At 41.6% G+C, this 13,690-nt stretch overlaps 1 protein-coding gene across 1 annotated transcript; it reads right to left on the minus strand.

Annotated features, from left to right (window-relative positions):
• Window positions 1-2,989: 2,989 nt before the first annotated feature.
• Window positions 2,990-9,997, minus strand: gfap (glial fibrillary acidic protein). Its single transcript, XM_026324313.1, has 9 exons — window positions 9,477-9,997; window positions 7,914-7,974; window positions 7,718-7,813; window positions 7,471-7,632; window positions 7,173-7,298; window positions 5,605-5,825; window positions 5,470-5,513; window positions 5,161-5,243; window positions 2,990-4,950 (listed from the first exon to the last, which is right to left on the minus strand). The coding sequence occupies exons 1-9, from the start codon at window positions 9,995-9,997 to the stop codon at window positions 4,909-4,911; spliced, it is 1,356 nt and encodes a 451-aa protein (XP_026180098.1). The 3' UTR covers window positions 2,990-4,908.
• Window positions 9,998-13,690: the final 3,693 nt, after the last annotated feature.

The raw sequence follows: 13,690 nt of genomic DNA on the forward strand, positions 1-13,690 counted from the left end.
TCTCTTTGTATGAAGGGTGTTTTATTTTGAAGTCCACGTCCTGAAATAATGCATGTTATGCTGTGGCTCACTTAACGGTGGTGTGACACTGACACAGAGCAGACCCTCATCAATCTACCCTGCTTCACTCCACATTATAAGTAACTGTGCTCAGAATAGCATCATCATCTTTCTCAGTGGCTGCCATCACACGTCTGTGGTATCAGATTAATCTATAGCCATGATAAGCTGTGGACTGGTACTCTTGTATGGAATGGGTTTGTGTGTGTGGGATGGGATTCCTTATGTTGGGGGTACATAAATCTGTGTCCACAGTCACACTGATGTAACATTTTTATAGGAGTGGTGACTCGGTGTAAAGATCGAGGGAATTAGCATGAGTTAGCATCCTCTTTAAATATTTCTGAAAGTAAAGAGTTTTGCTGTGTATGTGTTATTTTCTGTGTGTTATCAGACTTTCAGTGGGACAAAAGGAAACGCTGAGCCTGTGGGTGCAGAGAGAGAGAGAGAGACAACATTATGAATCACACCACACTGATGACCTGGATAAGTGCCACTGAAGCAGAGGCTGAACTGTCAAAACACAAAGGGGTCAGAAATGAAAGAGGAAAACAAAATTAGCTGTAAAATCCAGTGAGGAGACAAGGTGCTTTGGTTTTCACAGGGTAACCTGACTTCATTATAGATAAATTCAGACTTGAATAAACTACACAAGACTTGCGGTTCAGTTTCAACACTTACTGTAGCTGGCACTGACACATATTCAGAGCTACTGAGGCTGCAGCTTCACTTGTGCTTAAAGGTCACCTGGAGAAGCTTCTGAAGCCCAGAGACACACACACACACTGCCGCACAAACGTTTCATTGACCAACTGAGGCTGAGTGATGTTTAATGCAACACAGCAACACCAGCACTCATTTTATTAAACACCTTAGTGGACATCTGAGCCTATGGCACCTAATTTAACTAGAACACCTTGTACCCAGATCACTTGTGACCCTCTTAGCTGGTGCCTTGGTGAATTAGCCATGGCTCCTCTTTGGCCAAAGAGAAGAAGTTCAGGTGATACAGAGGTTTAGTCTGTAAAGGATGTTTGGGGATCAGTGGGAACATGAAGTTTCATCAGATCAGGCAGGCTGAGGTGGTTGCTCTGTGTTCTGTCTCAATGGCCTTGATGAAATGAGGGCTAAAATTAACCAAGGAGCACACATGCCTTCCCATGACCCTTTAGTGTGAGCGCCAAGTAAGACAGAAATGTGCATGGAAGAGGGCAGCGAAAGACAAAGAGCCTCAAACAAAACAATATGAGATATGTGAGTTTGCAGGACCTGCCGGGGAATCACACTGATTATTCCCACCTCTACCAACCTTTACTACCTTGTCTGTTTGTTGAGTAGTTATTAGCCATCAGGATATCAAATATTACACAAAAAATACACAATATAATTATTAAAAAAAAAAAATAATAGTAATAATTTAATTATTAGTATCTTCAGATGCAGATTTAAAATTGTTAATGTTTTTCTTTTCAAAAACACAAATCATACAGCATCAGAAATGGTACAGACTCTGCTATGTAAAAATAAATTGTTGCACTCATGAGAAACAAAACCAAGATTCATTAAGAGAAACCTTGTATTGATATAATGAAGGCATTTTAAACACACCTATTGGATGTTCATGCTTCTGTGTTTCAAGTGTTGGGATTTTCTGGGTGTGGGTATTCATGTTTTCTATGACTTACATGACAGGTGTTGTCACCTCGCACCTGCTTTGGAAAGATAATGAGCTTTAAAATGCCCATCTCCGTCACCTTTCACCCCTTCCCGACCCTGTGGAGCAGGACTTGACAGGAAATTGCTTCAGAGCCAGACGTCAGGTCCCGCACTCCCAAACCGCCTGAGTGTTTTATCTGCCTGGAATTCCTTCAGCTCAGGGTCGCCTTCAACGCAGACCCGAGACCCTCTGTTCCGCTGATAAAACCAGGAAAACAGATACATACTGTACTTTACACACTCACACTCACTCGGTTACTGAGTCAAAACACATATTAAACCAAAAAAATAACGAGAAGAACGTGGTCGTTTAAAGAGGCAAATAAATGGCAGGATAAAAACAATGTCCTTTATGTAACTTAAATATAAATGCAGTTTGGTTAAAATGAGTTGTGACTAATGTCCCATTCATGTGCTGGTGGAAATGTCGTGCATCCTGAACTTCCATGTTGGGTCTTGAAAAGCATTGCAGCCACTTGGAGCTTCATTTATACAAAAGTTTACTTTGGCACTACATAATCACACTTAGATGAATTTGTGCGAGGAAGCTTTTGACCATATTGAGAAGGTTTCTGCTGCCGTCATGCTCTCATTACTTTCTGCTGCTTTTCTAATAATAGAGAGAAAAGCAGAAGGCAAATAAAAGAGAGGATATAATCTAACCTTTTTGAGCTCTTCATCCTGCCTGACAAAGAGCTCAGCAGTCTCATTTAATCAAAGCAAAGTGGATTATCTTCCAGATTTTATGGTCTTCTGTAATATAAAAGTTCATCTTTTTGTAAACTTGAGGTCACACATCTGACAATAAAAGTGCAGGTGTTTATTTGCATTTCAGGCCATGCTATTTTCGGCCACAATTATCTCTCTTTGCCTTGATATACAGTAACACTCATAATGAACTGTGATATTAACAAGAAGTGAACCCATCTGCTCAGCAGTACCGCCTGGCCGACAGGCAGAAACAATCAGTTATGATAAACAGAGTCTGTCTGCTGCTGTCAGCCCTCTAATACCCTAAAGGTATCTGTCATCATGTATAACACTCATCTCAGTGAGAGGAAAGCTGATATACTGTAGGTACATGTCAGTTCTGAATCAGAGGCAAAGAAACTCGAACCATGAGCACTGAACTATTATGTTGACTAAAACAACAGGCATCACTTCTAGCAAACAAAATGATTTTATTGTTGTTAACATTATGTCACAGCTTTTAGCAAAACTACTGTTACAGTCACATCTGAGGAGGCATCAGTTGAATCTTTACTAGAAAGGAGTCAGAATTTCTATCTAGGATCAACATGCAAAAACACAAAATAAAGTGAGGGCTGCGTGTTATTGGGAGAAACAGGGGAAAGAGGTTGAGTGACGGGGTGGAAGTTGTGGCGGGGAGAAGGTGGGAGGCACATGCGAACATGAATCACAGCGTGTCCTTGGCGACGAGCACAGAGACAGCCAGCTTTGGCGTAGCACCACTCTCATTAGTGGCAGGGCCTGTCAGCACGGCTTCAGTCTGCAGAGCTTCTAACAAAGCACAACACTCGGATTCATTCTTCCTTCCTTCCTTCTTTGCAGCCTCCTTTACTTTTCACCTCAACAGCCTCCACTTAACAATAAAAACCAAGGGTTTCTGGGGTAGTTGTGGGATTGATTCTCCACAGCACTCTCGTCTGTTTCTGCATCGCTCTCTGGTGTCAGCTGAACACTACAGAAACTGGTTCTGAGAATTTGGAGGAGGGAAGTTGGTGGATGGACTCAGGGCTGGAGGGCAAAGGTCGCATCTGCTTTCAGACACCCCATCCACACCTCCAATGTGGCTCTGTCTCAGTCAATACCACTAGATAATTGGGTGAGCCCTGATGTGATGATGATTCTTTATCAGGTTGTGCTCAAGAGACAGAGGATGTCACCAGCTGTGTGTGTGATGAACAGAGGATGAAGAAGAGGTGATGAGGGAAGTGTCCCCTACTCACAGTGAACTGTTCTTTTCATTTGCTCATTAGACCTCTCCTCAGGAATGTGAGGCTTTGTCGTGCACATGACCATAAAGGTCCAGACACGACCACCTTCTGTCATTGGTCCTTTCATACAAGAAAAACTATCAAGCCAAATAGTACACAGCTTTCGTGAAATCAATTGGAAAAGGCTACAATAAAGACAATGGATCACTTTGATTTTGCAAGACACTTAAAATCCTGGTGCTGAAACTTGTGGGTGGAATTTTGAGCTCAGAAGTGACTTCATCCTATCTGCCCTTTTGTGCTTTTAGGCCGTGGTTAGTGCACTACTTGTATGTTAAAATAAAGTACAAACAGTATATGTGCCTGTAAATTCAATTCATGGCCAAATGTCTAGGACTCACATAAAGACTTTGTGTTTATTTTCATTATTGTCATTATGCTTTTTTACCTTTTCAGAAGCTCTCAGAAAACTCCAACCTGAGAACACATCTAACTAGTAAAAGATGAGACAGTTTGAAAGCGCCTGTGCATGTGTGTTATACACGTAGTGACTGAAGCAAAGGAAAGAAATGTAAAGTAGCACCAGTCGAGGATTATAAACCAGTCCACATTCACATGTCGTTCTGCCAAAATCTGTTCTAACATACACATTCCTCTCGTTCCCCGCCTAAATTCTAAATGCTGACTCCTGCAAACTCGCTCTTGTACATATCTTCCCAAATTTCACATGCACAGTAACAAAACACATCAATCTCCACCTCGCTACATACAAGCTGAACATCATGGCTACATTTCAATGCCTCTTCTACGGCAGCTATTCTGAAACAATACTAAAAATCTGCTCTGTCAGTTTCAAGTTAGAATTAAACAGGTCACTAATACTTTTCCAGTAGTTTTTACTGGAATGGACTACAGACCATTTAACGTGAATGGCCTACACCTGAATGAAGCCACAGGAACTGTACAAAAAGCTAAACATGGCTGTTTGATGATTATAGTATGGTTGTAAAGCAGAAAACAGATTAGACTGATGAAGGGTTAGAAAAGGGTAATAATGTGATGACTCTGATGGGGCAGCTTTTGTGTTTGGGAACCAAATATAAAAGAGAAATAATATGAACTCAAACTTCTCAGACTGTGACTGAGGATGAGCCTGGAGAGCTGTAGGAAAACTTTAAGGTAGATCTTTGTGTTCAGTGGTTGATTCCTTAATGATCTGAAAAGAAGAGAGATGAGAGGTAAAAATAGAAAATCCCTAGTGAGTTTTTGTATGAGTTGCACAAGGGCTCAGGTGCAGCAAGTCACAGAGAATGTGTGTGAAAAGTGTCAGAAGGGTTCAACATTGCCCTCTAGAGGGAAGGGGTAAGAGGTGCAGTGTGCAGACTGGCCAGGATCAGCATGAGCGCTGTTCTGTTGTAGCGCTTACCTCCCCGTCTCTAGTCTCCACAGTCCGAACCAGGATGCTCCTCTTCACATGAGCCTCAGGGGTTTTTGTGTCCAGATTAGTTTCTACGTTATGAACACGACAAAACATTAAGTGCAGTCCAGTAAATCTATGTTTATTATCCTCTGTTCAAAGGCCCTTTTCTATACAAAAGCTCATATGGATATTCATGGTGCCCATCGAATAGTTATATCGAATAGTTATATATTCAGATATATCGAGCATGTGTCCAAAAATCAAAAACTGGTACATTGAATGGAAACATGTATGTGTGTGACATCTCATACTGACCTCTAAACTGCAGGTTGGAAAAGCTCTGAACTGGAATGGTGATCCTGGAGAAACAGAGAAAAACTTAACATCATGTACACGTGTTTCCATTTGTTGCATGTGTCATGTCCAGCCAGTTTACCGACTCTGGCTCACCTGCTCTCTTCTCCCTCCAGCAGCTTCCTGTAGGTGGCAATCTCTATATCCAGGGCCAGCTTGACATTGAGCAGGTCCTGGTACTCCTGCAGGTGTCTCGCCATCTCCTCCTTCAGTGCCTGGATCTCCTCCTCAAGGCGGCACACTGTATCCTGGTAACCTGTGGACTCCATGGCGAAGCGGTCCTCCATCTCCCGGAGCTGTCGTTCCAGAGACTCGTTCTCAAAGAAAAGAGACCAGACCCAGCAGTGAACACCAGCATCTGAAGGAGCCGACTGTAGGTCACTGACATTTAAAAACTAATTTAGCTGCAAACAGTGTTTAGTTTTATTACTTTCATTACTGCTACTTTGACTTTTACTACCACTCTTACTACTATCTCTGCTACTATAAATCTACTACTACCACTGTTGCAAGTGTTACTTCTTTCACTACTGTTATAGTTACTGTACTGCTATTTTAAACCACAGAAACAGAGGAAGTGTAAGAGTATTTCCATGCATATTGGATAAATAGTGTATGATACTGCATGTGGATCATGTTGTACATAGCACAACTGAACAATGATCCTCACATACAGAAGAGGCACATGTGTTTTAAGATTCGTCATAATGGATCTGACTTTATAGGTTTATTGTTGGAAATGCTTTAGTGAAATTAACTAATGTAATGTGGTAATTTACAGCAGAAACCTGCCAGCTAGCATTAGACTAATGTGAGGCATGCATTAACATGTCTGATATTAAAATAGTCTCATTTTCAGACTATGACTAAATACTATGCCGCCTTCTTCCCCGCCTGCAAGATGTTGTTCAACACATGGTTTAGGAGTAAATTTAGTATTGTACTATCACCTTTACTGGTTGTTTTTTGTTCAATTTTACATGTCAATTTTTATACCTTTATACTTGAATGTTGACCTCATATAAATAAAAAACAATAATTGAAAAAAAAATTACAATATTTATCAGACTGGTTTGGTCTCAACTCCAATCTAAAGTTTCCTAGCGTCAAATAGTTAAATGTTCTTTTCAGGATAAATAAGGGACATGATCTCAATGCAATGGAGCAGGTGTTTCACTTGGTAAAGAACAACCTGAAGGCAAAAGGTTCCTGACACAAGCAACAAGTGAAGCTGAAATGCCAGAATCACCAGGGAAGACAGCCATGACGTCTGCTTCATCAGACACTCACACCATTTGTCACTAAATACTGAATATGATTATTTTATTTTTACGTTTTCATTTGCCCCAAGTCCTCTGAAGGTCCTACAGGGGCAACAATTCCTACACTGACATGAGCACATCCACATCATGTTACATCAAATAGAGGCAGCAAAAAATAAAGAGTGACATTTTTACTGCTGGTTGGCTGAGCTGTGATTTTATGAGGTCAAATTGTCTCATTAGAATTATCTCAAGTTTCAGGCTTATATATTTCATTAATGTTTTAAATGCAGAAGCTGAATCGTGTCCATCTTATCACAGATGGCAGACACTGACTGGAAACTAATTATCAGCTATTACAGTGTCAGTGTTTACTCTGTTTCTGTGGTTTAGTGGACTTACTGTCCCGCGGAGAGCCTCCAGGTCACAGGTCACCACTTGGATCTGGCGCCGATATTCGTTGGCCTCCTGCTTCGCCTGGCGCAGGGCTTCTGCGTTTCGATTGGCTGCATCTGTCAGGTCAGCAAACTGTATATGGATGCAAACAGTGGAACAGCCTGTAAATTTGTGTGATGTCTTTTGCTCTGCAGACATCTTCTCACAGAGACTATTACAGTTACATCTAATATTACTGGACTGTGTATTGCACGATTTCTTAGTGCCCTATGCTTAATAATAAGCCATATTTGGGTATTCTGACCTTGGATCGGTACCACTCCTCTGTCTCCTGCATGTTTGAAGAGGCCATGTTTTCATACTGGACCCTGATGTCTCTCAGAGCAGCAGTCAGGTCTGGTTTGGACACATCCAGGTCAACATGGACCTGCTGGGCCATGAGCTGTTCCTGTAACTCACGGAGCTCCTGGAAGAGAGGTAGAGATTCAAAGGAGGTGGTTAAAGATAGATTCATGTTAGCATGTTTTATTTTCTATGACTTTCACTCTTACCTCCTCATGGGTCTTCTTCAGAAAGTTTATCTCATCCTGAAGGGCCTCAATCTTCCTCTCTAACTGGACACGATTTAGAGATGCCTCATCGACGTCCTTTATGCAAACAATGAGGCATGTAGAGGGATGAAAGTGACCAATCAGACACACTGAATATCTGAACTATTTAGCTCTTGATGACAGGAAATAGATTTACCTGTCTGAAGGCACTCAAACTGTTCTCCGCATCCTGTCGGAGGCCAATCTCATCTTGCAGCCTAAATAGGAGACACAAAGAAGAAAAATCTTCTAAAATAATGGTAGGCAATAATGAACAATGCTGAATTAAAAACACACACATCGAAATAATTTATTTCTTGCTGTCATTAATGTAATTTACATTTTAATTAAGATATGTTGATATAAGCTTTTTATCTCTGCCAGCCTCTTCACAGTTCAACCTTACTAAGAAAAACTTTCACTACTATGGACACTGGAAAACATATTTCAGGCACTTTGATGAGACTTTTCTGTTTGCCTCAGGTTGTCCCATTCTTCAGGGAAAGACAGGCGCTCAGCTGAATGGGCAGCTTACGCATCATTACACATTCACTCCAATCTAACAGCCAGAGGCCTTTCCCACGGGAGGGAGTTCACACACACACACACACACACATACAAGGGACCCACGTATGCACATCACTGCACACAGACACACAACTCCGCCATTCATCTTCCGTGCACACACAGACATCAAAACACAAATACTCAGGCTTGGGAAAACATCTGTAGAGCACCATGTAGAGTTTAAGAAAAAAAATGGTTCGGGGAGAGCAGCAGGAATCACAAAAAGTGACCTTTGACCCTCTAGACCACGACCATTGCTGTTCACTCTGCCTTCTTTCAGGGACCAGCAGCTGCAGAGGGTGGAGGAGACTCTGAAGTAGATTTTTCCACTCAATTACTGGTTCAAATGTAAGTAAGTAAATGAGAGATTAATGCCATGTGTGAACCTTCAGTGAAAAACGCTGTATTTACAACTGCAGTAAATCAGTATTTTGGGGTTCCCTGCTCCTTTTGTTAAGGGCTACCATTGTGTTTGCCTCATTCCTCCACACTCAGTGGCAGCGAGGGGTCCAGTCAGGATCGAGCTTGTAAAGAGGCATCCAGGGGTAGAGCTTGGACCGAGCGCAGTGGTCTGCATTCCAACCAAACACAAACAACCCAAATCTGCATATGAATGAGATCATAATAAAAAAAAATGCCAACACTCTTAGTGATGCCACAAATCTGTCTAATAAGTTTCTAAAAGAACTCATCAAATCAAAATGAGTCAAAGCCAAGGCATCCTAAAACTGTTGTCTGCACATCTGTGAGCAACCTGACTACAAACACATGTACTCTTTATAGGACGTCTTCCTGGTGCTCCATTGCTGTGAATCAACAACATAGTGATAAAATTAGTACAACAATTCTTGTACACTGAACCGAAAGATAAAACAAATTATGTATATAAAGCCCATACAGGGGACAGCAGCTCTTCCTCTTCTTCTGTTTTAATTTAAACTTTGTTTTTATGTTTATAGGCTGTTTGTGTGTGGTTTGTAGCCTGGATGGAGAGTTTCATACGTGGCAAAGATCAGGACATTAATTCTTCCATTAATCCTGTGACCACAGAAAGAAGAGCAAAGAAGAGACATATGAGGCTGATTTTACTAGAATGGCCATTACGTCAACACTATTCTCCACTCACAGCAGTACCACCCAGTTTTCCTCCTACCTCTGTTTAAGCATGCCCAGGTCCGCAGCCAGGTTGTCTCTCTCTACCTCCAGTCGAGCTTTGCCAGTAGTGAGACCGTCCACCTGCCGTCGCAGCTCTCTCAGCTCCTCCTGGTAGATGTCCCCCAGGCGGCTGGGCTCCTTCCCTTTCAGCTGGTTCAGCTCTGTCACCAAAACCTTATTCTGCTGCTCCAGTAGGCGCACCTTCTCTATGTAGCTGGCAAAGCGGTCATTCAGGCCCATCATCTCAATTTTCTCATTGGTGCGTGTCTCCTTGTACTGGGCCTTCATCAGGGAGTCAGCTGAGAAGTCCAGTCGGTCCACAGGGCTCCCCAGGAGAAGGGCCGTGTTGGTTGACCCCAGGGAGATCCGGGACACAGGGCTGGAGTGGGTAATGGTGCGAGGGGTGCCATGCCAGGAGAAGCGGCTGGAAGAAAGGCTCCCAATCCTGGCTGCTGTGGTGCTCGAGCCCTGGGGCCCAAAGCGCTTCCTGTATGAGGACTGGACTCTCTGACTCTCCATGATGGGGAATGAAATGTACTCAGGACACAAAAAGAGCTTTTATAGAGGCAGGAGAACCCCCTAAGTCCAAAGCCGAGGGGCCACAGGGTGGGGCAGAGAGAAAGGAGGGTGGCAGGCAGTGAATGGGACAAAAAGGGAGAGTGAAGGGGTGGTTTATATGACACTCAAAAAGCTCCGTGCCAGGGATTGTCTACACTGGTCCACTCAACTACTTGGCTTCCTCCCTCTCTTCCCCCTTTTTCTCCCTCCTCTGACTCACCCTCTCACTCACTCTCACTTTCAGCCCTTTTTGTCTCTCCCTCTTTATTTCTTTTCCAGCTCAATGAAAAGGAATGTGTGACAGGGTCTGGCCACCAATTCAACCTGACCACACATGCGCTCTCACACAGACAGAAAGAGTTTGATCGAACAAAGAGTAGAAGCTGTCGGGTAGAGACCTTCAGTTTTGAATCAAAGAATGAAACAGCAGATTGACATAGAAAACATATAAAAACAAGAACTCAGATAAAACACTAAAATATTAAATGCATTTCTATATGGGCCATACAGGTTTCAGTATAGGACAATGTCCAACACAAGGGTGCAGGATTTAGAGGAATTACACTCAGTGTCCAACTGTGTGAGAAGAACATACACTATGTGGGACAAAACCTTAGAACTGAAAGAAAACATACACTGATGATTAGTCATTTAATGAATTATCTGCTTAAAGGTTTATGTAAAATAAAATCATCACATACAGTCTATAGAAGAGTAAGGTTTGTGGGGGCAATGACCCACTTGATCCATCTTTTAAAGCTATTTTAAGGGTCCCCGTTACATTACTTGGTTTGGTATCTGCATTGTTCATATTGAGGGAGTGTAAGCAACTATCATCACAAACATTAGTAAAGTCATCCCTTCTTAAACAGATGAAATGGGTCAGTTTGCATTAATATTCTGTTAGCTCTGCAGCAAATTATTAAACTGACAACAACAACACAATATATTTACCATTAATTGTGACTCTAGGTGTAAAAGACACTGACAACTTCTCACTAAAGCATCAAAAAGCTGTTTAAAAGTTTCTATTATAAAGTGCTCTTAAACGCTTTTATTTTTTTGCATGTGTTAGAAATGAATGTGGAAATAATAGTTTAATAGCTTAACTACATTTTGGTTTTCTTAATTTTGTAACATCTAATACATCTTGTGAAGGGAAAGGGATATGATTTAATCAAACTAAAGTGCACATAATATCTATTACAAAGTTTGATTTAATGGCACGTGATGATGCTTATACACAGGATTAAGCATGTGCCATTTGGCACTCCATAATATAGTGTGTGCCAAAGTGTCAGCAAAAAAAGCACCAGAGCCAACATTTACACTCAACTACACTCACCGAAACTTTTTTTATTTTTAACAATTGTATTAATTTTATAGCTGCGGTAGATTGTAGGCTCCAGTGAGACTGTAGGACTGTGGGGTGTTCACTTTCTTCAGGTTATTAAACACTTTGTTGGCCCCAAACCAGATGGATGGTAGAGGCGGGGAGGGGTGGGGTGTAGGGAGGGAAGTGGGGAGTGATAGATGGCTCTAAATGTTACAAAACTATTTTCATCCATTTACTTGGCAACTTATACTTTTATTTTAACCTCCAACCATTTCCACAAGGGGAAAAATCCAGTTTATTAAAAAAGTCCATAAAATACTTAAAAGTGTATTTTAATTTTCGATTTATTGGATTCACTTATTTTATTTTTAGGCTCTTGATTCTTTCTATTTTAGAGACTGTGAATTCATATTGATTTTTACATGTATTTAACAGGCAACACAAAATGTAACTTTGATGTAAAATAAACATAATAGTCGCAAAACAAAATGCATCCAAACGTGGAACTGTGTCAAGTGCATTTACATAATGTCCAAGAAAAATCTGAAGTTTAACTTGCAGACGCGCTGTTATGGTAATTTAGCTGCTATGTTGCTACAGGTTGTAAAAAACCACAACAGTCGTGGGACATAAAGGACGTCTTTGTTACTGGGCCATAAACTCACAGGGAGTGGAAACCAGTGGCACTGGGAGACAGAGAATAAAGCCTGTAAGACTCTACTATCTGGTTTCTGAGTGTAGTTGCTTTTAAAGAAGAAAAACAACAACACAGTGTCTTGAATTCGAATTGGTCTCTGTTAATAGAGGTCAAATGAGATGGCACGCTGTATGTCTGGCAGAGATTTGTTGATTTAAAAGGCTCCATCTCTAAGACTTAATGGCATGGTTGCATCATTAAGGTGACACTAATTGTCTCGGCTCTCTGGATTTTTTAGACAATCACGGCAGTTGCCTCAGATCTGGTCACTGAGGTAATATGTCCCGGAGATTAAACATCCACACAGTGAGAGAGAACTGGGTGGTGCGGCCTCTCCCTCTCTCCCCTCCCTGCTGCTAGAGTCAGAAAAGGGCCAAGTCAAACAGCTGATTCATGTGCCCGACATGATGAGACCAGCTCGTTTGCTGGACTTACAAGGGAAAGGGGTGCAGGGCAGAATCCTAATGCTCTGGACCCAGACTGATCTCTGGCCAAGGCAACATGGCTGCCAGCTAAGTTTGACAGAGTAATCCTCGACGCTCACTTTGTGCTCTGGCATTTTACTCACAGAATCCCCAGTGTGAGCCTCTCAGCTACCATCCCTCAACCGCTGCCTGAATGTACATGGCCACAAATTGAATCCTGACCAATGAGTTGGAAAGACTGTCTCAGCCCCACCTCCCATCACTACATGAACAACGTGTTTCCCAGACAGGGTGTGAACTAAACAAGGCCATAATTTAGAAAAGCAACTCTTGCTTTAAAAAAAAGGGGGGGCTGGCTGAAACTCATCTCAAACTTCAGTTATTTCTCAGGCCTGTACTAAACCCAACAAGATTAATGTCAGCCACCTCTGTTAGTCCTCATATGTCCACATTGCATCAGCCTGAAGCTGCTTAAAGAAACACTGGCCAGATCACACCAAAAATGTATTGTTAATTATATATGAGTGAAAACAGACACAGCAATGGAAATGTTCACTAAAGTGTGATGCCAAAGGTCTTTAAGTGATCAGTATTTGGAGAGAAAGAAACACAGGTTTTCCTCTTTGACACAAAAGTCAAAGTCTGGGATCCAGCTCTGAACAAAATCCCTGCATTCTTTTTTTTTTTAAATATGTGAAATTAGTTCTGAAAAATGTATGATTTCATAAAAATATAAAAGAGGGGGGTGTTGGAAATTGTTACTTGCTTGGCTGGTGATGTTCTATGATTTTGATTAAAATAATCCAACTGATCCAAGTGATTCCAATTAAAAACAGCCTTATGTTAAACTTTACACACACACAACAGTTACTAGTTGCTCTACAGAGCATGACTTTAAATTTAAAGCTAAGCATGACTCTATGTTAAAAAAATGCTACGTTGCTATAACATGTACAACATATAAAATATTTAAAATTAGCTCTAATTGACACAGGTGTTTTCCATTTATCTGGCTAATTATAGACTTTGAGCTGTGTGGGCGTGTACCTGAAGGCAGTTCTTGATTAACATCTGTCTGACCCGCCTTTCAGTGTTGTCACACCTGTTAAGGTGGCTGAGATGACGCCCACTTCAAACTGAGCTAATACAAAAGAGTAACTGAAAACACCTGTGTGTGTGTGTGTGTGTGTGTGCGT

This window comes from Mastacembelus armatus, chromosome 8 (genome assembly GCF_900324485.2).
Source record: "Mastacembelus armatus chromosome 8, fMasArm1.2, whole genome shotgun sequence".
In the NCBI taxonomy this organism is placed as follows: domain Eukaryota; kingdom Metazoa; phylum Chordata; class Actinopteri; order Synbranchiformes; family Mastacembelidae; genus Mastacembelus; species Mastacembelus armatus.

Coding starts and splice junctions, on each gene's coding strand:
- gfap (XM_026324313.1), bottom strand. CDS start 9,997: ATGGAGAGTCAGAGAGTCCAGTCCTCATACAGGAAGCGCTTTGGGCCC. Junction 5,826..7,172: donor TGGAGGCTCTCCGCGGGACA/GTAAGTCCACTA, acceptor CTTTTCTTTGAG/AACGAGTCTCTGGAACGACA. Junction 4,951..5,160: donor TGGAGACTAGAGACGGGGAG/GTAAGCGCTACA, acceptor TCTTCTTTTCAG/ATCATTAAGGAATCAACCAC.